Here is a 20,930-nt window from a genome sequence, read left to right on the forward strand (position 1 = left end):
GAAAATACTTTATGACAGAGTTTTGTTTTCTGCTTCTTTCCTTCATTGAACCACTCGTCCACTTATTCCTCCTCTGGACCATACTATCAAACTGTATATAAATGATGGCCTGTCATCATCTTGGTTTGAGCATTGTGCCTGTCACCGTGTTGTTGGTGCTTTTCTTCTTTAAACCAGATGAGGGTCGACTCTGACCGAGAAACAACACAAGACACTCGTGGTACTTAATAACACAGACAACACTCTATACTTTTATATCATTTTCATTTTGTCAGATCAAGTCGCCCCCTGCTGGTCAGTAGACAGAATTGAGCAGCTAAGCTTCACCGTACAAACCACACATGCTCCTCTTTTGCATTAAAAATAAGTGAGTCACTTCAGTGATGATCCTTGGAAGTATTGTCAAAGACACGTCTTCTTTGAAATACTGAGATTTTAGTGTCAGCTTATTATTTTAGTTCGACTGGCAGACTGAAGCACGCGCGAGTAACTCAGCAACACTCGAGAGCAGGTTTTGCTTGAAAATTTAATAGAAATATAACCAACAACATTTAGAGTGAAAAATACAACTGCATTCACGTTTCAAGTCTACTGCAGAGAGCTGTGAGGTAACAATGTGACCATTTTAAAAGACAAACTTCTCCTGTGAGATTACACTGAGGTGAAAACGGAAACGGACTCTCGTTTAAAAGTGGTGTTAAACACTGCACAGACTGAAAGCCGTTCGTCTGTGTAACAGGGCCTCATAACTTAACATTCATTGCATGACTCGTTTTGCAAGACGTTACACATTTCCCCTGTTGCTCAGCTCCACCGAGGGCTCAGGTGCAGGATGCTGCGGTGGTTGGGGTTCCTCTGGTAACGAAACACACACACACACACACACACACACACACACACACACACACACACACACACACACACACACGTTTGAAAAATGCTAAATTAAGCAAGCCGCACTTGCACGCACTGGTTGGTGAAGGATCTGAGACGTAGAACCACAGCAGAGCTACTCAGACACTGAGCTGACAGTCGGCTGTTTGAGCCTTTAGCAGCGCCGCAGAAAGGAAAGGATGAGACAAACGAGGATCACGATGTGGCCCAGTTCTTCCTCTGAGTTGCCAGAGCACCAGAGTGTTATTGGAGCATGTGTGCAGATGAGGGGGATGTGTTTGTAACTGTGTGAGGACAGGAGCTGTCTGAAGTTAGAGCTTGAACAGAGGACCACTGTTCAGACACACGGGCACAAGCATGCATGTTACAAAAGAAATGACAACTTTTTGTGCGTCCTTGCACAAATTAACACTCGGAAGCCGCTTCAACATTTAGTTTTTGGTGTTTGTGTCTTTTGTGTTTTATTACCTCCAAGCAGCTGCTGCACTGCTTTCCTGTCTTCAGCAATGTAGACGGCAGTAACGACGAAAAACACTCCCCCGACAATCCCGACCACGGGGCAGAGCAGCAGGCTGTACTTCAAACTGTCAAAGTTCCTGTCGGGGCTACCTGGGTATATAGCATCAGAGATCTACACCAGTGCAGGTATGAAATCGGTGTTAGTGGTCAGTGACAGAATCAGAGATGATCTCCTAAAGCTTACTTTCTTACCACTCCTAATAAGTAAGGGCTCCCAGCATCACCCAGCAGATGTCCGACTGTAATCTGCAGAGCCTCCGCTGTCGCCCTCCTTGTTGGTACGACAACATACTGAAGCGAGAAGCACGAGCAAAAGGGGCGTGTCACATTTGAGCCGACACTTTGAGGTTTTTACTGTCAGAGTTAATGCTCACCAGCAGTATGTCAGCCAAGACCGCCCAGTTCAACGAGAGCAGCAGCTCGCCCAAGAAAATGAACACCTGAAACGTTCAAGACAAACAGTCTTTCATGTTTCAGTCATAACAGGTGCTCACGATGTTTTATTTCAACCGATGCCTTTAACTTCTCTACTCTGAATGTGAACCTTTGACATTGTGACTAGAATTTAAATGAAAGAAGAAAAAGGAGGCTTTCTTTGACGTTTGGACCTATTGCTGCATGATGCATCACTACAAGTCCACCAGCAGAAACCATCTGAAGAGAATTTTGCCAGATGAACCATTAAAGGATGCTCAGTCTTCTTAATGTTGTCCTAAATATCACAGTTTGCCCTAAAGCTGTGCCTTCAGTGACTAACCAACAACGTCACCACCTCGAGGTATACTCAGCCAGAGGATAGCTCCAAAGTCTGTCTTACGTAAGTGGCGGGAATGCTTGCTGATGCCACAAAGATGGTGATAAAGAGGCACGGCACTGATCCAAGCATGCCCACGGCGCAGATGAGTGGATCAGCATTTGGCACCTTGTCTCTAAACCGTCTGGATAAACTAGTGCCGAGAGCCCCGCCCAGAATGCCCGTGGCCACCGTTACAGCACCAAAGATGTAACTGCACAGGAAGCAGAAGAGAGCACACAGTACGGTCAAAACTGCACCGATTCAGGCTGGAGCAAGTAAGCGACGTGGGGAAAAGGTCATGCTATACCTGTCCGAGGAGTCACCTGGTTTGTCGCTGAGTTTCTGATAGACACGAGCTCGGGACAAAAAGTTCGGCAGCCAGAAAGCCAGCGCCCCGGTGAGGAAGGCCAGGGCCGTCACTCCCAACGATGACCACACGTAACTTTTACTGAGGTCAGAGAACCAGGAAGACAAGATTGTTTAGAAGCAAACACCATTTGTTTGGGGTTTTTCACGCTTGCAAGGGCAAAATATAAATCGTACTTCTTCAGAAGATATTTGACATCCTCCAAGTAAGAGCTCTGCTCAGTCACACCCTCTCCGTGGGTTTCTGCAGCACCTCTCGGCGGGTTGGGGCACAAAACGATCATCAAAATGAGTCCCACTGCGCCCATGATGGGTGTGATCTGAGAACAGAGCCAAATAATCCAGCATCACTTTGAATCAAATCGCACTTCTGCATCGTGAATAAGAAAAATGTTCTCACCCTCAGAGCCCAGTGCCAGTCCCCTGTGAGAGATGCAAAGCCACGCCCTGTTATATACCCAAGACCGCTGCAAACAGGCAATAGTGTGATCATGATGCACAAACAAGCTCATATCGCCATATGACATCTTAACAAGTGAGAGATTAAGACGGGCGATAACGTACGGAAACCTAAATCTAGAGTCACTGCTGTGTCACCACTCATTGCAACACCAGCTCTGCACACGAAACAACTGTGGTGAGGAGAAACCTACCAAACATCCACCCAACATTCAGCAACACTTTCAGCCGTGCAGCAGCGCAGCAGCAGCAGCGCATCATTTGAATGAAACTGTTAAAGCGTGCAAAAAGAAAAACAGCTGTTTACCTTCCGACAGGGATAAAGATGTAGAAGATGCAGATCATGATGCTCCTTTTGCCCCCAGTAAAGAGATCGCTTATGATGGTCGGAGCGACGGTGGAATAGCTGGCTTCTCCGGTCCCGACCAAGCCTCGCAGCAGGGCGAGAAGCCAGAATTGCTGCATAGACAAAAACATCAAAGACATTCAACATGTTTTCTGTCAAGCGCACATGGTTACATGCACGGAGAGTCATCAGCACAATCAGTCTGCAGATAAGGTACAACAAACCTCTGATGCATTTTCAACACAAACATGGGGAAATGATCTCAGACCCCACTGAGTGTCACAGCTCCCACTCCCTGAAACTCCCTCTTAACTCTGCGCCTGTCAAAACTACAGCTGAATGTGATGGAGGAGTCTCTCCCCCTGTAGTTAAACCACTTCGAAGGATATCAAATGTGAATACACAAACAGACTGTTTTGTAGAAAAAGCTGCACTGATGCAAAAATGAATCGCTTGATGGGTTCCAGTGTGATCACAGAGCGCAGCGCGCCTCCTCACCAACGTAGTTTGGTCACCTCAAACTAACTTAATAACTTATTGTGCCGTCCTCACTTTACTTCACTGAAACCTTTGATACCACAGACTATAAAATGCTGTCAAGCGCTGGGCTGGAATTTCCAGTGTTGAAATCAGAAACTCTGCGTAACCTCTGCAGACCAGCTTTGTGACTTTTCTTCTCAGACGTCTCGATCTGATGAAACCTCACCCGACAGCTTAACATTTGTCAGCGTGGTTATGACACAGCTGTATGTTTCTATAGAGCCAGATGACAATAACGTTTTTTAAACCTAATGAAGACAAATTGTTCATTCTTTTAATTTAATAATTCAGATTGTCTGACGGGGTGCAGGTTAACCGTCTTGGACTTTCAGTTTCTGCCTCACAAGAGTGCGACTCAGCTGATGGAGTTTGGTAAGAAAACTACCCTGAACCACAAACACTGAGCCAAATGTTGAAATTCAGGAGCCTTTCCAACAGACGTGTGATGAATTAGAACAACGCAGGGAGCAAAGTGAACACGTAGCAATGCAAAGTTGTGTTACTTTGTTATTCCTTGTAAAATACTCCTCACTTACCGATTCATTGACAAAAGAGCTGGCGGTTGCAGTCAAAAGCCAGACACTCAAGCCGCCAATCATGATGTATTTGCGATTGTAGCGGTCGCCAAGGTAACCGAAGAGAGGGGCCAAAAGGAGAAAACTGCAGATGAAAACTGAAAATTGATGGAATCAGTTATTCCGTTTCAATGACATCATTCGTTCACAGTAAACACACAACGATCAGTGAAAGCTCCAAACACAGCGCTGCTTAATTAGGTGCCTGATTGTATGTGCAGTTGACGACACATGGGCCTGCCATGCACTTACATTAAAAAGAAAAAAGCAAAACAAATTTGATCTCCATCAGTGCTTCTGTGTGTTTGTCAAACAGCTGCTTCATCATACCTGTCTGCAGAAGTCCAGCGGTGCTGTCCTTTATATCAAAGAATTTTTGAATATCTGTAAGGACGCCTGTAAGGCCAGAAACACCATTCAGTGCAAGCCCTGCCCAACTGGAAGCAGTAAATAGTGTGTATCGACAAAGAAATCATCCAACCTGCTATTGTGTACCGCTCCATGTAGTTGAGCAAGTTGACGTAGCAAAGCACAAACATAGTGACATAGGCGCGCTTGGGCGATATGGCAGGTTTCTCCTCAGCATCGGGTGCGAGAGACGCCAGGCTGTTTGCAAAAGAGCCATAAGGTAGACTGCAGCTGGAACGCAGGCTCCATCGGCGTACTGGGATGTCCTTGAAGGATGTGACTGATGCCCGTGGCTCCATAGCTAGCTGCTCTCCCTTCAGCTGAATGAGATGACCTAATGTTAAAACTCGTGCACAGATGCTCCACAGAGCTCGAGAATGACAATATAGTGCAGACACACAGTCCTGCTTTCATTAAGTCGCTGTCTTCAGGTTCAAGCGATGCAGCTTTTAGCAAATTTGATTCATGCGAGCTGTAGAAAGACTTTAGAAACAGCCCTTATGACAGAAAGTAATTACACAACCAAGAAGATATTTTTGCAACAGTGTCAAAATAACAGAGAAAGGAGAAGAAGGTTGTTCTCTAAATGCAGCTTATTTTCCAGTTCTTAAAACCGCGACAGAAAGGTTAAAGCATCTTTTAATTATAGCAAGTTTATGCATATGTAGAAAATAGACACAGCGAGTCGGAGCGTATAAAAATGTAACCTTGGCGTCTGCAACAGTGCGCCTCAGATATTTCAGCCCAACCAGGGTGAGGGACAACACTAAGAGCATTGTTTATGAACTCTTCTGTCCCAAAACAACACCGTGCAGCACAGCTGTAATCTTACAATGCAGCTGTGTTCCCATCATACGGGTATTTAAAACCATGCAAAATGTGAATTACAGGTGACTCACCGACTTGCTGATGTTTGGTTTTACTTTAAATCCTCTTATCTCATTCCTACAGATGTGCAGCTGCGAGAGAACAATGTGACTCTGAATGGCTCTGAGGCATGAAGACGCTAACAGGGACCTCAGTTTTGGGACGACTCGAGTTATATTAAGTTAGCGACAGGGCCAGCCCACTGAGGGTTGGTCATGCAGGGTTTCACACATATCTGTCTTAGTGAAGCAATGGCACAGACCAGCCAGACGTCATGGACATTTTCCACTTTGTGTTTCTTTTTTAAGAAACTTAGCACAAAATAAAGCAATAAATGTACTCATTTGACTTTTTACTAGTCTGATTCACCGTCCACAGCCTTACACTCACATGACAGCAAGGCAAACGGATCAGTTAAGTTAGTAGCTAAACTATACGTGTGCAACCTGCCATCCAATTTCAGGAGAGATTAAAAGGTGGTCCTGCTCTGCTCTGGAAACACCTGCCTTATCAAACCTTTACATTTCATCTGTTATCTCAGGACTGAGAGGTTATTTCTGACAGAAAGAAAACACTCGCTTTAGTTTCAGTTTCCAGTGACTCATCAAAACCACTGCTCTACAAACTACTGTTCACTTTGACACTGGGGTCATGTACATGTAAAAAAAAGAAAGAAATAATATTATAATAATAATAAAAATAATAATATGAGCCATTAAAAACCTTTAACCCTTTCATGAATGATGACGACGACCTCAACCTGGATTTTTTCTGAAGTATTTTTATTATAAATAAATAAACACGATTGTATTTATGTAGCACCTTTCTAGACAGAATCACAAAGTGCTGCACATAAGATAACAAATAATAAAAAGGTAAAACAGACAATATAAAACACGCAAACATTTAACCAAAAACAGTTTTAAAAAGGTGAGTTTTGAGGGGTTTTTTTAAAAAACAACCACCGAGTCCACAGTTCTTAATGTATGAGGGAGAGAGTTCATCATCTTTATGCATTTAGGTGGACACTGATGTGTATGTAGAGGTTTATGTGCAAGTACACCATCAACACTGACACAAATACACAAAAACAGCCTTTGAACAGCTGTAACTGTAGTGACCACTATGCATGAAAGGGTTCAAGTATGTAAAACCTTTTTCTTTCTTTCTTCTGAGGTTAAGACAAATAAGACGATGCCTTTGGCAGCAATAGGATGCCTGAAAGGCTCTAAAACACCAGGCTTACTGACAGGAAACTGGTGTAGTCATGCTGAATGTGAAGGTCTACATTTAACTGCGGAGTCACCAAAGCATCTGTTTGCTTTCAAATCTCATTAGATCAAGTACAGCATGTGTCACATATGTGGTCCCCTCTGCTTGGAAGTGCTGACTCTTATCTAGAAATCAACTTCCTGCCTCGCTCTTCAGATCAGTGAGAAATGGCTGCAAGTCAGTCAGTGTGTCAGAGCTTTCTTCACCTTTTCTTAAGATCAGAAAATATGTCCACTAACAATATGCAGTAAAGCATGAGAACATCTTACTGCTTTGCTTATCTTAATGTCTTAAAATTATTTATTTATAAAATAAAATGCCATTTAAATCTACTGTTTCCACCTTTTATTTGAAAAGTGTTTATCAACAAGAAAATCAGAAATTGATATCAAGCTATGTTGAAGCCTGATGCAAAATTCCTGCAGTATTTTTATTTTTATTTTTATTGATTGAAGGTTTGTCAGAAGGAATAGATTCACTGTAGTTTCAGCATTCTGTTGCCTTTATTTCATTTCTACATACCAGACATTCATTAACCTAATTTCAAATTTTATTTTTCACATTTTTCACAGTAAAATTATGTCTCAGTAAAAAGCCCTCACTATGTACCTCTGGCACTTTTAAAGTATCTATCTACATGTATAATGTAACATAATGTATAATTAACAGGAGGTGCAAGGGTAAAAGGTAAACCCTGGAAGTAATTGAGAGAAATGTGAAAATGAAATACGATCATTTCAATAGTGCACGAAAAATAAAATCACGCCAACAACAACAATAAGAAGAAGAATATTCTATTTCTGAAGAAATTTTAAGTGTGCCTATGCCGCTGCTAATCAGTGTAGTTTGCCATTCATACGGCTACAGAGAGCAAAACTCAGCAGAGCAGCCATTCTCCACCATGAACTATGGTAAAACCAAACACCGCTCGCGCCTCACAGATCACAGCTTACAGTTTTGTGTAAAGATGAGGTGACTTCGTACAGCCCCGATTTGCAGACGCTGTGCGCAGAGGTTCATGAGCAGAAGTCCCATTGTACCACGGCAGACCCAACAATGTTTGCATGAACACGCTTTGTAGCATTACTTTATGGACCATTTTTCACACATGGTTGGTGTACCCACACAGCCGGCTGTAGCTTTTCATCTCACAGCCCGACACATACCAAAACAACAGCCGAGACAGCATGGACTTTACGCCTGAGAGGCGTGATTGCAGATGCCGCTCAGGTGGGTCCGCCTCCCCTGCAGCGGCACTGCAGACCACGCCCCGCCACACACATCAAACACGTAAAATAAATATTTGTGCACTTTTGCATTCACTTTTTGTTATTTTTACACAGTGTTCTGAATTATTAACAATGGTCTACAGCCAATCTCGTGTATTATTATACAAACTTTGGTTGTAAGATTCAGATAACTATTTAATAAAAGCTAAATATTTTATATGAGAGTAAGAAAGAAAAGTATTTCTTTGTGCCCCCCTCTCCCTGTTAATGCCCTACCTGCCCCCTGGCAACACTTTGCTAGACCCGCCCCTGCACAGTTACCAGCTGTCAGCTACATAGAAAAGGATCCTGGTGTTATTTGTCTCTCAGAAACAGTTCATAACTTCAACTCATTCATGTCACCTAAAAGGTAAACCTGTTTCTCCATCACAGCTCTGATGATTCAGTAAGGACGTCTCCTGGTTTCGACCAGCAGCTTTTACAGCTGTGGCTCCATCAAACATCAGCTGATACTAGAAATTAAAATCAAATGAATTCTAACAGCAGCTGATCAAGCTTAAACTGCTGCTGTTGTTTATGGCGCAAAGTGGGTGATAAACAAACACCAGAGAACAGCCATCAGCTGATCATTGATCAGTTTCATGACTGAAGTTGCAACAGGCGAGAGAATGACAGGGGAAGAGTCCGCTGTGCAGGTAACCACAGAGTAACTCCAGCTTTGTGTCTTTTTCCATTGTAGCTGAAGTCCGGGACAAACTGTGTTCCTTTTCAGCTCAACAGGAAACGCGTAATATTTTCTCTGAATGCGGGACATTCTGTTTGCACAGGACGGTTGGAAACTAACCTTATGAATACAATAAAGTTCACCATCAGTAACACAGCAGGCACCAGCTGTATAGAAAGTCTGTCATGCTAGCTAGCACGCAGTACGACTTATTGTAACTGATTGTAAAACGTCAGCACAACGAAAATATATATAACCTCTTACCTGAAATTCAGTTCACCGGCGGCGCGCGCGAGAGAGAGGAGGAGGGGGTGAAACGAGACAGAGAACGCCAGGTAAGCCATGCCCGGTCGCTCGGCGGCCGCCTCGTATCTCTCGGTTTCTCGCATGTCCTTTCTGTCATACACCGGTGGCTAGCTGCTCTCTGTTGTAGCTCCGCGTTAGCCACCATCAAACAACTGAGTTATTTTTTCCACATCGACCAGCATCTGGACAACCCACCACCTTTCACTGTTTATACCGTTACTAAAACGAATAAATGAATAATCAGCCCATATAAGGCTACGTTCACACTGCAGGCGAAAGCGCATCAAATCCGATTTTTTGACCCTATGCGACCCATATCCGATCATGCTATGACAGTGTGAACGGCGCAAATCCGATATTTTCAAATCCGATCTGGGTCACTTTCATATGTGGTACTGAATCCGATACATATCCGATGTATTAGAAAGCGACTGCTGTTTGAACGGTCAAGTCGCATTAAATCCGCCTTTTACGTCACCGACACAAGACTGAAGCCAATTATCAGCGCCCGAGAAGACATCGCGAACGCTTCCTGGCCATCCAGTGTAGATGTAAGTGAAACTGTTGGGAAGACAACGTAAACATTTTATTTGTACTGTATAATCTGCAGATTCTGACAGAAATCTGCAGCTATCCTTTGAAGCACCGCTCCTCTAAAACAGCAATAAGGATCATTATTAGGTTATTTACATTATTATGTAAATAACAAAATAACTTAAAGCAAAAATTGGGAAACGTGAAGTCCGAAGTCTTTATATTAAGGGCCATCAGTCAAACAATACTGTTGCTCTGGGTCTAAACAGAGCGCGTTGTGTGTGACATCTTCTTTTGCGCATGCGGGCCGCTTTGAGCGTTCACACTAGAGCGCGTTTGCTGTCGCATTTTATTTGTAGTGTGAACGAGCAGACAAAAAAAATCGGATTTGATCAAAAAATCGGAATTGAGTATTAAGACCTGCAGTGTGAACGTAGCCTAAATGAAAAATAAGGCTACGTTCACACTGCAGGCGAAAGCGCATCAAATCCGATTTTTTGACCCTATGCGACCCATATCCGATCATGCTATGACAGTGTGAACGGCGCAAATCCGATATTTTCAAATCCGATCTGGGTCACTTTCGTATGTGGTACTGAATCCGATACATATCCGATGTTTTAGAAAGCGACTGCTGTGTGAACGGTCAGGTCGCATTAAATCCGTCTTTTACGTCACTGACACAAGACAGACACCAATTATCAGTGCCAGAGAAGCGCCCGAGAAGACATCGCGAACGCTTCTCTGGCCATCCCGTGTAGATATCAGTGAAACTGCTGGGAAGACAACGTTGGAGAAACGTGAACATTTTATTTGTACTGTTTAATCTGCAGATTCTGACAGAAATCTGCAGCTATCCTTTGAAGCACCGCTCCTCTCTGAAACAGCAATAAGGATCATTATTAGGTTATTTACATTATTATGTAAATAACAAAATAACTTCAAGCAAAAATTGGGAAACGTGAAGACCGAAGTCTTTATATTAAGGGCCATCAGTCAAACAATACTGTTGCTCTGGGTCTAAACAGAGCGCGTTGTGTGTGACATCTTCTTTTGCGCATGCGGGCCGCTTTGAGCGTTCACACTAGAGCGCGTTTGCTGTCGCATTTTATTTGTAGTGTGAACAAGCAGACAAAAAAATCGGATTTGATCAAAAAATCGGAATTGAGCATTAAGACCTGCAGTGTGAACGTAGCCTAAGTCTAGCTGAGACACCGAGTCTTTGCATTCCGTTTGCACGGGATGGTTGGCAACTCTACTAACTAACCTTAAGAATACAATGAAACAAGCGTGTCTCGCCTAGAAACACTAATAAAGCAATATAAAAACAAAGTGGTGGCCGCCATTGTTTGACTCAGCAGAGGCGTGCTATGAATTGTGGGATATGGAGTTTTCCACCAAGCATACGCCCTTGCGATTACCATAACTATTCAATGGTTCGCGCAACCTTAAAAATTTCAACGGTTCCTGAAAGCTGTGACGCTGTGCGCGCCGTTGATATTGTCGTCATTACGGCAATACAAATAAGGGTAGACAAGGCCGTACCACAGCCAACATACCACTGGAGAGAGGCAACACACCACAAATGAAGTTTGAAATTCGTTTCAATGGGACCAAGAGATGGAGCCAACACACCACAAATAAATCTTTCCCATTCATTTCAATGGGCAAAAATTTGCATTAAATATTAATATGTCTCAAAACTGTGGGGTGAGTTACACTGTAAAATTTCAGGCGGAAACTGAGGAATAATAATAATAAGAAGAAGGATAAATCTGAGGAATAGTAATAAGTGTGCCTCTTGGCCAGGGTTGGGAAGGTTACTTTTAAAATGTATTCCATTACAGAATACAGAATACATGCCCCAAAATGTATTCTGTAGCGTATTCTGTTACGTTACTCAATGACAGTAACGTATTCTGAATACTTTGGATTACTTAATATATTATCATGCTTTTTACAACAACATGAATGTACTATTGCTGTGTGATTTATTACTATTACTGAAGGTCCGCGACTCCAAACTCCAAAGGGACCTCTGACTAATACGGCGGGGTCCCTGTCGGCTCATAGCCGAAAAATAGCTTTACTTTGTTGTGTGGGTCAACTTTTCTTGCGAGAGACAGAGAGAGGCGTTGAAAGACTGCTCCAACGGAACTTATTGTTTTCGGAGGAAAACACGAACACGGTGTACAGTCGAGTCTTAATAGCTTACTTACAACTGGGCTCGTCAGGCTCTCTTCTTGGCTGCAGTGGTTATTATTATATTTACATGCTTCCAGCTCCCGTTTTCCTCCATGACAACTCGTACCTTTCCACTCCCCTTTTTCTCCCTCCTCGCGCTCACAGACACATAACGTGTATGGCAGTCCATTCTCCCTGCAACACGGACTACACTGCCCATGATGCTACATTCTTTAGAGCTATGCTTGTAGCATTCTGCCTGTTAGCTTAGCACAACAACAACAACAACAACGAAAAGGCGCTCTCTCACCCAGGAAACACACAGTCGCAGAGAGAGAGAGCGTGTCGCCCTGTAACCATGGCAACCGTAACGCTGCCGCCTGGAACAGCTGTCAAACAAAACCCAAACAGTCCTGACCCCGACAAAATGAAACAGGAAAGTATCGCAGTGTAATCCATTTATTTCAACAAAGTAACTGTATTCTGAATACCACCTTTTTAACCGGTAACTGTAACGGAATACAGTTACTCATATTTTGTATTTTAAATACGTAACGGCGGTACATGTATTCCGTTACTCCCCAACGCTGCTCTTGGCATAGGCACACTTAATAATATGAACACTGCAAGTAAAACCCTATCCACAAGGTGGGAGTAATGCATCACTGAGGACGCGAAGTTCCCCCAAACAAATCAACGAAGAAGAAACGATAGCGGCAGGGGAAGGCGGCGAAGAAGAATAATGACGGGAATGCTAAACGGAAAATAGAAGGAACAGAGTCCTGTTAAGTGAACATTAAATTAACGCTGTTACCGCGAAATATTAACATCGAACATAGCTGCATTACATTGGTATAAGTATGACAGAGCCTCAGTCAGCGCTGTTACTCCGGAGACAGCTTGCAGGTAATTAAACCGTCATGTTAACTGATGCTGGGTGCCGAGCTAACGACAGCGGTGCCGCGGCTTTGATTGAAACCGTGGTGCTGGCGCAAACTGTTTTCTTGAACATTCTGCATTAACGTTAAGATCCGAATGACAAAAGAACTGCCTGGGGATTACAACAGTGGGAGCAAACAAACACCTCCCTCGTTTAGTAAATGAAAGTCTTCAGTGTTTCAGGAGACCAAGTGATTTGTGTGTGTGCCTTACGACACTGCGTCCTGTTTGCAGATGAAAGCCGCTGTCAGAAGTCCCAGCGACTTTCTATTACGAGGCTAGCTCAAATCACTGAGCCTAATGTTAGCCTGTAGCTGGCTTTACTGACTTAATGTGTTTACATGTATTTTTAACCGAGGAGCCAAGTAGTGTTTCTCGTTTTTTAACATGACGTTTAGCAGTTACGTGATCAGTGTGATATTAGTGGACATTTTACGCATAAATGTAAGTACAGTTTCAGTAGTTAGAACATGTCCCTACCACTCACCGCAGAATTAACGTGTTTAACCAGCTAGCTAACTGTAGGCTAACGCTAGCCGCTGTCACTGTTGTTAGCGTCAACGCGCTAAGCTAACGTTAATCTCGCATTACCTCAATTCGCTCTTTTAGCAGGGTCAGCTGCGAATTATATTTAGCCACTCTAAAATTAGCGACCTTTCAAAAGTAGCTGCGTCGAACAGGCGCTGTATAATGTTTTAGGTTTGTAGCACTGATGACGTGTTTCAGGTTTTGTTTAAAATGAAAATTTCGCATGGAGACTGTAAGGGTCACTGGGTCCACCTTTATACTTGTCCCCACATTCTGCCCTTCAAGGTGACCGGTAATTGACCTAAACCTCCATATTTTGGAGCAAGGGTTGTAGATTAATTCAGGAAATTAAAGCTCCACGGATTTCGTGTCGCAGGGCTATTGCATTGATAAAAAGGCTGCCTTTCTTTGTTGTACATTCATACGATCTGCAGTCTACAATTAATGCTTGTGATTCTTATAAGCCTTGAAATAATGATCAGTAAGCATCAGACTTCACCGAGCCAGCTCCTTTGAAATGTTTCTGTTTGGCCTATCAAGAAAAACAAATTCTTCCATCATGTTATGTAAAAGGTTAAACTGTTTTATCAAACGGCTGCTCGATCGATAATCCCAAAGTCCACTTAATGTATTATGATGTAAAAAATCGACATTTAGTCCGACTCATGAGCACAGATTTACAGTTGTTTAAAATGTTGTTTACAGTGAGCGCTGCCATTCTTGATGCAATGTTGGGTGTTCATGGCAAATTGGTAACATAGGTGGGAACTGCTAAGTAGTTTGAGCAATATGCTCATTCTCACTCAAGCCCCTCTGAGTGTCATGTTGTCACCTCAGCCACCTGAAGAACAGTGTAATGCACGTAGGTTATGTAGTGGAGGTAGTGTGCTGTATGTCATAGTGAATGACTTTGATTTTTTTATATTCAGAGCTGAACAAAAACCCAGTGGAGGGATTCTCAGCAGGCCTGATCGAGGATAGTGATCTCTACAGATGGGAAGTCCTTATCATTGGGCCTCCAGACACCCTGTAGTGAGTCTCCCTGTCTTGTGTATGGGTTGAGATGAGTTTTGGCCTGTGTGGATTTGTTTTTAAACTTTGGTACCTATCATGCTGATTTTTTTCATCTTTCCCCCTCCCCCCACAGTGAAGGTGGTGTGTTTAAAGCTCATCTGACCTTTCCCAAAGACTACCCTCTCAGGCCACCTAAAATGAAATTTATCACAGATATTTGGCACCCTAACGGTAGGTACCGGTGAAACATGCTATCAGTGTTATTATAAATGTTTTTAAGCTTACGAAATGAAGGCTGTATGATCTTTGTGTTAATGTTACATGTTATTAGTTTTATTGTGACTCTACTGTTGATTAAAATTATTTTGCCATCTTTACTACATGGTGTGTTTATCCTGATGGAGGTAAAAGCCTCTTTTTCAAAAGTGGCAGCAAAGACTGTAAACACACACAGAGACATAAAGGCCACTGATGCACGAGCACGTAAACAGCAGCCAGATAAAATTCAGTAAAATCAAGAACCAGTGCGACCTCAGCAGTAATCCCACTGACTATGGGAACTATTTTCTCAGACCTTTAAAATAAGGTCTAAGGAAAATAAGGACTAACCAGTGGGAAAGTTTGTGGACACACACATTTGGCCACTTAGCAGGAGCAGGCAGTGAAAAGCAACGTACACACTTTCCAATGAGAGCATTTTCTACTTCACAAAATATTAGTAATCTTTCTTTCTTCATCTCCAGTTGACAAGAACGGCGATGTATGTATTTCTATTTTACACGAGCCTGGGGAGGACAAATATGGCTACGAGAAACCAGAGGAGCGCTGGCTGCCTATCCACACTGTGGAAACCATCATGATTAGTGTTATCTCTATGCTGGCAGACCCAAACGGTGACTCGCCAGCCAATGTGGATGCTGCAGTAAGTCTGACTGTGTAAAGATCTTTTGCATGTGTCCTTTTATTCAATCCAAACATTTCTATAAAAGTCCAGTCGTGAGTGAATCTTTCTGATTTTAACATTTTGTGTAAACGTCCCCCTGCAGAAAGAATGGCGGGAGGACAGACACGGCGCATTCAAAAGGAAAGTTGCCCGTTGTGTACGAAAAAGCCAAGAGACTGCGTTTGAGTGATGCTCAGCACGGCTCTGGGCTTCATGTTTTCAGGGTAAGGATTGTTCAGTCATCCCTAAACTTAATCTGGAGAGCACCACCACAGATTCTCCATTAAGACAATTCAGTTGGCTCAAAACAAAAACGTTTATAGTAATATACTGGTAAACAAATTCACAACTGTAAAAGATTTAGGATAAATATTAGCAGCACTCCTAGTTTTGTCTGCTTACACTTGATGAAAGCGTTAAAAAACCCCAAATGAATAAATAAATGGCGTGCTGTGCTAAAGTCTTGAGGCGCCAACAGTTTGCTTCCAATGAACCAGACAAATTTGAATCCAAATGATAAATTGGTGGTTCAACGTTTCCGTGTGTACAGAGGAGGTCAGGACAGACGCACGGCTCTGAATGTCTGTGCCGTGCTTAGATAAACAACGTGGTTGCATGTCAGCTCACGATGTTGACGATCCTATCAAAACTGAAGCATGAACACAGAAGTAGAATAGAACAGAATAATCCTTTAATTGTCCCACAAGGGGAAATTTGGTTGTAACAGCAGCCAAAAAGACACATATACAAACAAACAGGACACGGAACAGAAACATACACAATCTTTCTTACAGATTTACATTAAGGACAATGGTTACTATAAACAGAGTACTGTACAGTTATTAAATTAAATAAAAATAACTACAGGTAAGAGGCAAAGTACTGGCAGACTTTGCTCCGCCATGCAGCACCATGTGCAAAGTGTCTGACTGGCAGCAGCTTAATGTTTCAGGGTGGCAGTGACGTCTAAAACACAGGCGATACAGTGTGTGGATAGAAAAACACACAGTCCAACTGATCTTGACAGAATGAAACGAAAGGCAGTGAACATCCAAAGAAGAGCTGCTGTTTGTAGCAGCCTGGAGAACTGCTGCTGACGGCCGCTTAGACAAAGCTTCACATTTGAAGAGATTTCAGGCTGTGTTAAAGAGCAAAGGATGAGTTCATTAAAATTGCTCAGTCGCCTTTTTTGCCTGATGTATCCCATGTATGTTTGCACATGGTCCAATAACTCACTACACCTGTTTGCCATTTTCCTCGCCAAATCTAAAGAAATGAAGGCGAGCTTTGAGACTGTTGCACAGTACTGAGCATGTCGCCTGTCGTCGACTCGTGGTCCTAACTTGTGTTTTTTCCGGCCATTTGTTGTTTCCCGCAGGTCTCCAATTGAAAATCAACACGGCACTGTTTCCTGCACTCTTCCACCCTGTCGCCAGGCTTGTCCTCCTTTATTTTGGCAGGAACAGACTGGCTACTGTAGGCTGCAATAGAAACATAACAAGGACTACCAAGGCTGACGGAAAATCGCCAAGCAAGTGCCAACTGAAAAAAAGAAAACAAGAAAAAAACCCAGAAGATGATAAAAGATTTTTCAAGGCTATGAACTGCTTCAACATTCAGGAAGATATTGTAAAGACATGTATATAGCACAGACTAAACCGGATAATATATACGCTCCCTTTCCATCCATCCAGACATTTAGACCAAATGAAATAGCGCGGGTTCATTTCTTTTTGTCCATTTTCCTTCTCTCAGCCCCGGCATGGATTAGTTCTCTTTAGATTGTTTTCATAGGAGCCATTAACACGGATGCGTTTGGAGGAATGTCACCTGTGAAGAGCTTGTTCAGTCCCAGCAAGACGTGAATGATGTGACTAAGGAATACACAGCTGTCCTCTGGGTCCTTTATTGCTCAGCATCACAGGCAGCTGAATGATTTTCTCTCTATATTCAGTCTTACACCCCCTCTTTTTTTTTTTTTGTGCATGCTAAATTTTGTTGGTCTTTTCTTTTCAAAAGTGCCTCCCAATAAAAAGCTCGGCCACTTCATCCTGCGTTGATTAAGTCTTAAAAATGTCAAAAAACCAGGCAAATATAGAAACTACCACCTGTAGTATGACTGGGACTGTATACAGCGACTGTATAATTCGGTAACAATTTGGTGTAGCAATAACCCCCCTAGTTTGGAGTGTACACATTCATTTTTGATACCCTGATAAAAACGCGTCGTCCTCCTCGGATATTGTTTTATTTTTTAGCAGCGCCTCTCTCCATCGTCTGTATCGTCCTCAGTAGGAATTGTTATGCATGCTTTGTTTTATGGTTTTGTTGGTTTTTTGGTTTTCTGCTGAATGTTTCTGGGATTTTGTTTGTGGATGTTTGAGTGCTTGTGTGTACAGCGTGTACGCCGGTTTTGTTTTGTCGCTCTTTCCTCTCAAAGATTCAAATTCATCATTACTCTGCTCACTATTGCAGTTTTGCCTAATGTATAAAGACAAAATACTGATGTATATTTTTCATGTTATGAAACTTGTCACCTGTAGTGAGTTCTTCTAAAACATGACTTTTTTTCAATATTTATCTGCGTTCTTGAGCTTTGCTTGCTCCAGTGTTCACCTGTTTTCACAGCGGCCTGGAATATTAAACAGTATCCACCAACGATTGCAAACATTTGGACAGATGAGAACTAAATTTCCTGAGATCAGGTCAGTCTTCAGATATTTTTGTACAATATTTCTTAAATATTAGATTTGGGGGATTTGAGTTGTTTTGCAGCCAAAACTACAAAACGATTGGAGCAGTTAAACCGTACACCAAATGGGCCCAGTGCAGCAAAGCGCAGGAAACACTTGATCATTTCAGCGTGCTGGCGTTTCAGGCTCCGCGACAATAGCGGGAGCTCCCAGTTTAGCGTACCCTGTGCTGTTCTCTTCACAGGTGAGAGCAGGTCTACACTGAGTGACAGGTGGGACGAGTCTGGTGACTCTTTGAATGTTAAGCTTCCTGCATCATCCTCCGACCAGTTTGACAGTGGGTCAATAATGGTCTGGCGAGCCATTTTCATGAGCGGTTCCACAAACGTGTTAACAGCATGAGTGTTCAAATCTGTTTCCTTGTCAGATATGATGGTGCAGTGGGTGAGTGGGTTCGTCCTGGTGCACCACAGCTTCACTGAGGACGACGAGGGCACTGATTCCATCGACTAGCCGTCCCATTCCTCAGACCTGCACCACAGACTGCCCAATAGCTCACTGATGCCTTGTTCCAGGTTTGGGAGTACAACCCTCAAGACGACATCCACTGTGGGATTGCCAGGAGTGTATTTCCATGTGGGGACTATAGACATGGCTGAGCCACATCAGCCTGCTTAAAGTTTAATTTTTGGTGTGATTTTGTTCTCTGCCAGTGACATGCTGCCTATTTTGTTCCAAATCTGATGCCTTCTGTAAGTGTTCCAGTATTTTTATTCAGCACTATGTTTTAGCAAACTGTGTCTCAAACAGGACGTCTCTGAGTTGTGAAATTATCACACAATTTGAATTCTGTGATTTTCTCCCTGTCTGATGCGTCTCTGCCAGCTACAGCTCGATGCTCGCTGTTATGTTGGCAACGCGATAGGTCAGGAAAGCTTGAGGGAAGTTTCACCGGACATGTTCACCTGGAATCACCGGTGAACTGATTAGAGCTTGTTAGTCATGGATCACGATCAATGCGACCTTTGCCTGTGACTATAAAAACTCACCTGGCAATCAGGAGGAAATTTAAAGCAAGAGTCTAACTGCACAAACATTAAGTTAAAGAAACTTGATTTCTTCTTATTGAACCATTTGCAATTAAAAATAAGTTATATTTAGCATTTCAAAATAGAGCTAATGTTAGCTGAGCTGTGTTAAAGCAGGGCTGTCAGACTAAAACCTGAGCGCAGACTGCATCACTGCTCAACAGATCAGGGTTAGCCAGCAAATTCTAGTTTAAAAAAAGAAAAACTCATTTTATTCATAAAATATCTGCTTTAGTCAGCCCTGCAGATCTGTGCTAATCCTGCTGCAAGTTTGGTGACGTTTGAGATTAGAGATGAGATAAAACTTTATTAATCCCTCGGGTGGATTCCTCCGGGAAATTGGGTTTCCAGTGGCACAGCACCGACAGAAGTCACAGAATGTGAGCAGAACTATGACATATACACACATATATAAATCCAGAGTATACAAAGGGAGAAATGGAATGAATAAGAATACAAGGAAATTGCACATTTCAAGTATTGTGAGTCTGTTGCACCGTTGGATATTAACAAAAGTATTGCACAGTGAAAAGGCACTACAGCTTAGTTGTTCCCCCCTCCTTTGTCCTCCTGTTTCCCCTCCCTCTCCCCTCCAGAGAGGAGTTAAACAGTTTGATGGCGTGTGGGACAAAGGAGTTTTAAGTCTGTTGGTTCTTTTCTTTGGGAGAAGCAACCTGTCACTGAACAGACTCCTCTGGTTGTTTATGGCCGTGTGCAGAGTTTGGGCTGTATCGGACTCACCATCAGGTCCGGTGTCTCTGCTGGCCTGTGTGTTGTCGACAGCATCCTAGCCGAGCTCTTTTTCTCCAAACATTTCTTGAATATTTTGGTGCTGTGCTTTGGGTCATTTTCAAGTTGTCGTAGGAACCCAGCAAACATGCTCCCTTGTCCACGTGAAGGCAGTGTTAGCAGCACCGTGGAGGGCAGGCTGGCTCCAGTGCATTGCCCACAGAAGACTCACGCGGCCTGTGTGGTCTAACCCACAGGGGTGGTGGCATCGAGGGTTTTCTGTGGGCAAACCCACTATGGCTTCCCACAGAAATGGACCTAAAAGGCAAAACTGCTACGAGCCCCATGTGAGCCTACATGGGGTTCATGTGTTTTGGGGGGAGCTCATGGTGGGGGGGTCCACAGATGTTCCAACTCAGTGTCCCAGTGAACACACTGGATCACTGTTGCTGTCCTATTAATATTATTTGTGATTCCATAAATCAATCATTGTTGCTAATATATTTCTGATTGAGTAATCTGAATTTAATTAAATACTGCTTTGCTTTCCCCTCTAAGAACAAGTCTACTCATAATTGCAGTCATTTGAGTGCTAATGTATCAACCAGAGGTGTGGACTCGAGTCACATGACTTGGACTCGAGTCAGACTCGAGTCATTAATTTTATGACTTTAGACTTGACTTGAAAAAATGTTCTAAGACTTGTGACTTGACTTGGACTTTTACACCAATGACTTGGGACTTGAATTGGACTTGAACCGGTTTACTTGAAAAGACTTGATATTTTACCCCAAATACAAAATTTAACATGCATATTATATAGAGATTGAAAATGTGACGTCATTCACGGGTAGAACCGCAAAGGATTCTGGGAACTCGTGGCAAGCGGTACTAACGCACGCAGGCTTTCAATTAAAATCAGTTATACAGCGATAAAAAGAAACACAAGAAGCCGTTGTATTATTAACTGCAATAGC

At 42.9% G+C, this 20,930-nt stretch overlaps 2 protein-coding genes and 1 long non-coding RNA gene across 6 annotated transcripts in view; 2 read left to right on the top strand and 1 right to left on the bottom strand.

Moving 5' to 3' along the window:
• Positions 1 to 6,457, top strand: part of LOC113030072 (uncharacterized) — a 35,644-nt gene extending 29,187 nt beyond the window's left edge. Inside the window, exon 3 of the long non-coding RNA XR_003273545.1 lies at positions 5,855 to 6,457. This is a non-coding gene — a long non-coding RNA (uncharacterized LOC113030072). The remainder of the gene's footprint in view (positions 1 to 5,854) is intronic.
• The window catches only part of spns3 (SPNS lysolipid transporter 3, sphingosine-1-phosphate (putative)), a 22,620-nt gene continuing 1,690 nt past the window's right edge, over positions 1 to 20,930 (bottom strand). Inside the window, exons 1-13 of one of the 4 annotated variants that reach the window (XM_026181137.1) lie at positions 12,055 to 12,076; positions 4,977 to 5,223; positions 4,826 to 4,891; positions 4,457 to 4,593; positions 3,342 to 3,493; positions 2,976 to 3,042; positions 2,753 to 2,895; positions 2,517 to 2,657; positions 2,231 to 2,420; positions 1,788 to 1,853; positions 1,606 to 1,704; positions 1,363 to 1,525; positions 1 to 855 (exon numbers count right to left, since the gene is read on the bottom strand). In XM_026181137.1, coding sequence (XP_026036922.1) covers positions 785 to 855; positions 1,363 to 1,525; positions 1,606 to 1,704; positions 1,788 to 1,853; positions 2,231 to 2,420; positions 2,517 to 2,657; positions 2,753 to 2,895; positions 2,976 to 3,042; positions 3,342 to 3,493; positions 4,457 to 4,593; positions 4,826 to 4,891; positions 4,977 to 5,202 — 1,521 coding nt within the window. In that variant the 5' untranslated portion in view covers positions 5,203 to 5,223; positions 12,055 to 12,076 and the 3' untranslated portion in view covers positions 1 to 784. Of the gene's footprint in view, positions 856 to 1,362; positions 1,526 to 1,605; positions 1,705 to 1,787; positions 1,854 to 2,230; positions 2,421 to 2,516; positions 2,658 to 2,752; positions 2,896 to 2,975; positions 3,043 to 3,341; positions 3,494 to 4,456; positions 4,594 to 4,825; positions 4,892 to 4,976; positions 5,224 to 5,802; positions 5,937 to 9,259; positions 9,567 to 12,054; positions 12,077 to 20,930 lie in introns of those variants that run through there. The other 3 variants (XM_026181136.1, XM_026181138.1, XM_026181139.1) reach the window with 3 other exon arrangements.
• ube2g1a (ubiquitin-conjugating enzyme E2G 1a (UBC7 homolog, yeast)) lies at positions 12,633 to 18,966 on the top strand. Its single transcript, XM_026181143.1, has 6 exons — positions 12,633 to 12,925; positions 14,416 to 14,518; positions 14,634 to 14,731; positions 15,244 to 15,422; positions 15,547 to 15,667; positions 16,822 to 18,966. Exons 1-5 carry the CDS (start codon positions 12,880 to 12,882, stop codon positions 15,631 to 15,633), a joined length of 513 nt encoding a protein of 170 aa, XP_026036928.1. The 5' UTR covers positions 12,633 to 12,879; the 3' UTR covers positions 15,634 to 15,667; positions 16,822 to 18,966.

Source organism: Astatotilapia calliptera, chromosome 10, assembly GCF_900246225.1.
Source record: "Astatotilapia calliptera chromosome 10, fAstCal1.2, whole genome shotgun sequence".
NCBI lineage: Eukaryota > Metazoa > Chordata > Actinopteri > Cichliformes > Cichlidae > Astatotilapia > Astatotilapia calliptera.

What these genes read in the sequence shown, in the direction of transcription:
- ube2g1a (XM_026181143.1), top strand. Translation starts at nt 12,880, where the DNA reads ATGACAGAGCCTCAGTCAGCGCTGTTACTCCGGAGACAGCTTGCAG. An exon ending in GGGCCTCCAGACACCCTGTA is followed by an intron (nt 14,519 to 14,633) that starts GTGAGTCTCCCT and finishes CTCCCCCCACAG; the next exon opens with TGAAGGTGGTGTGTTTAAAG. An exon ending in CAGCCAATGTGGATGCTGCA is followed by an intron (nt 15,423 to 15,546) that starts GTAAGTCTGACT and finishes GTCCCCCTGCAG; the next exon opens with AAAGAATGGCGGGAGGACAG.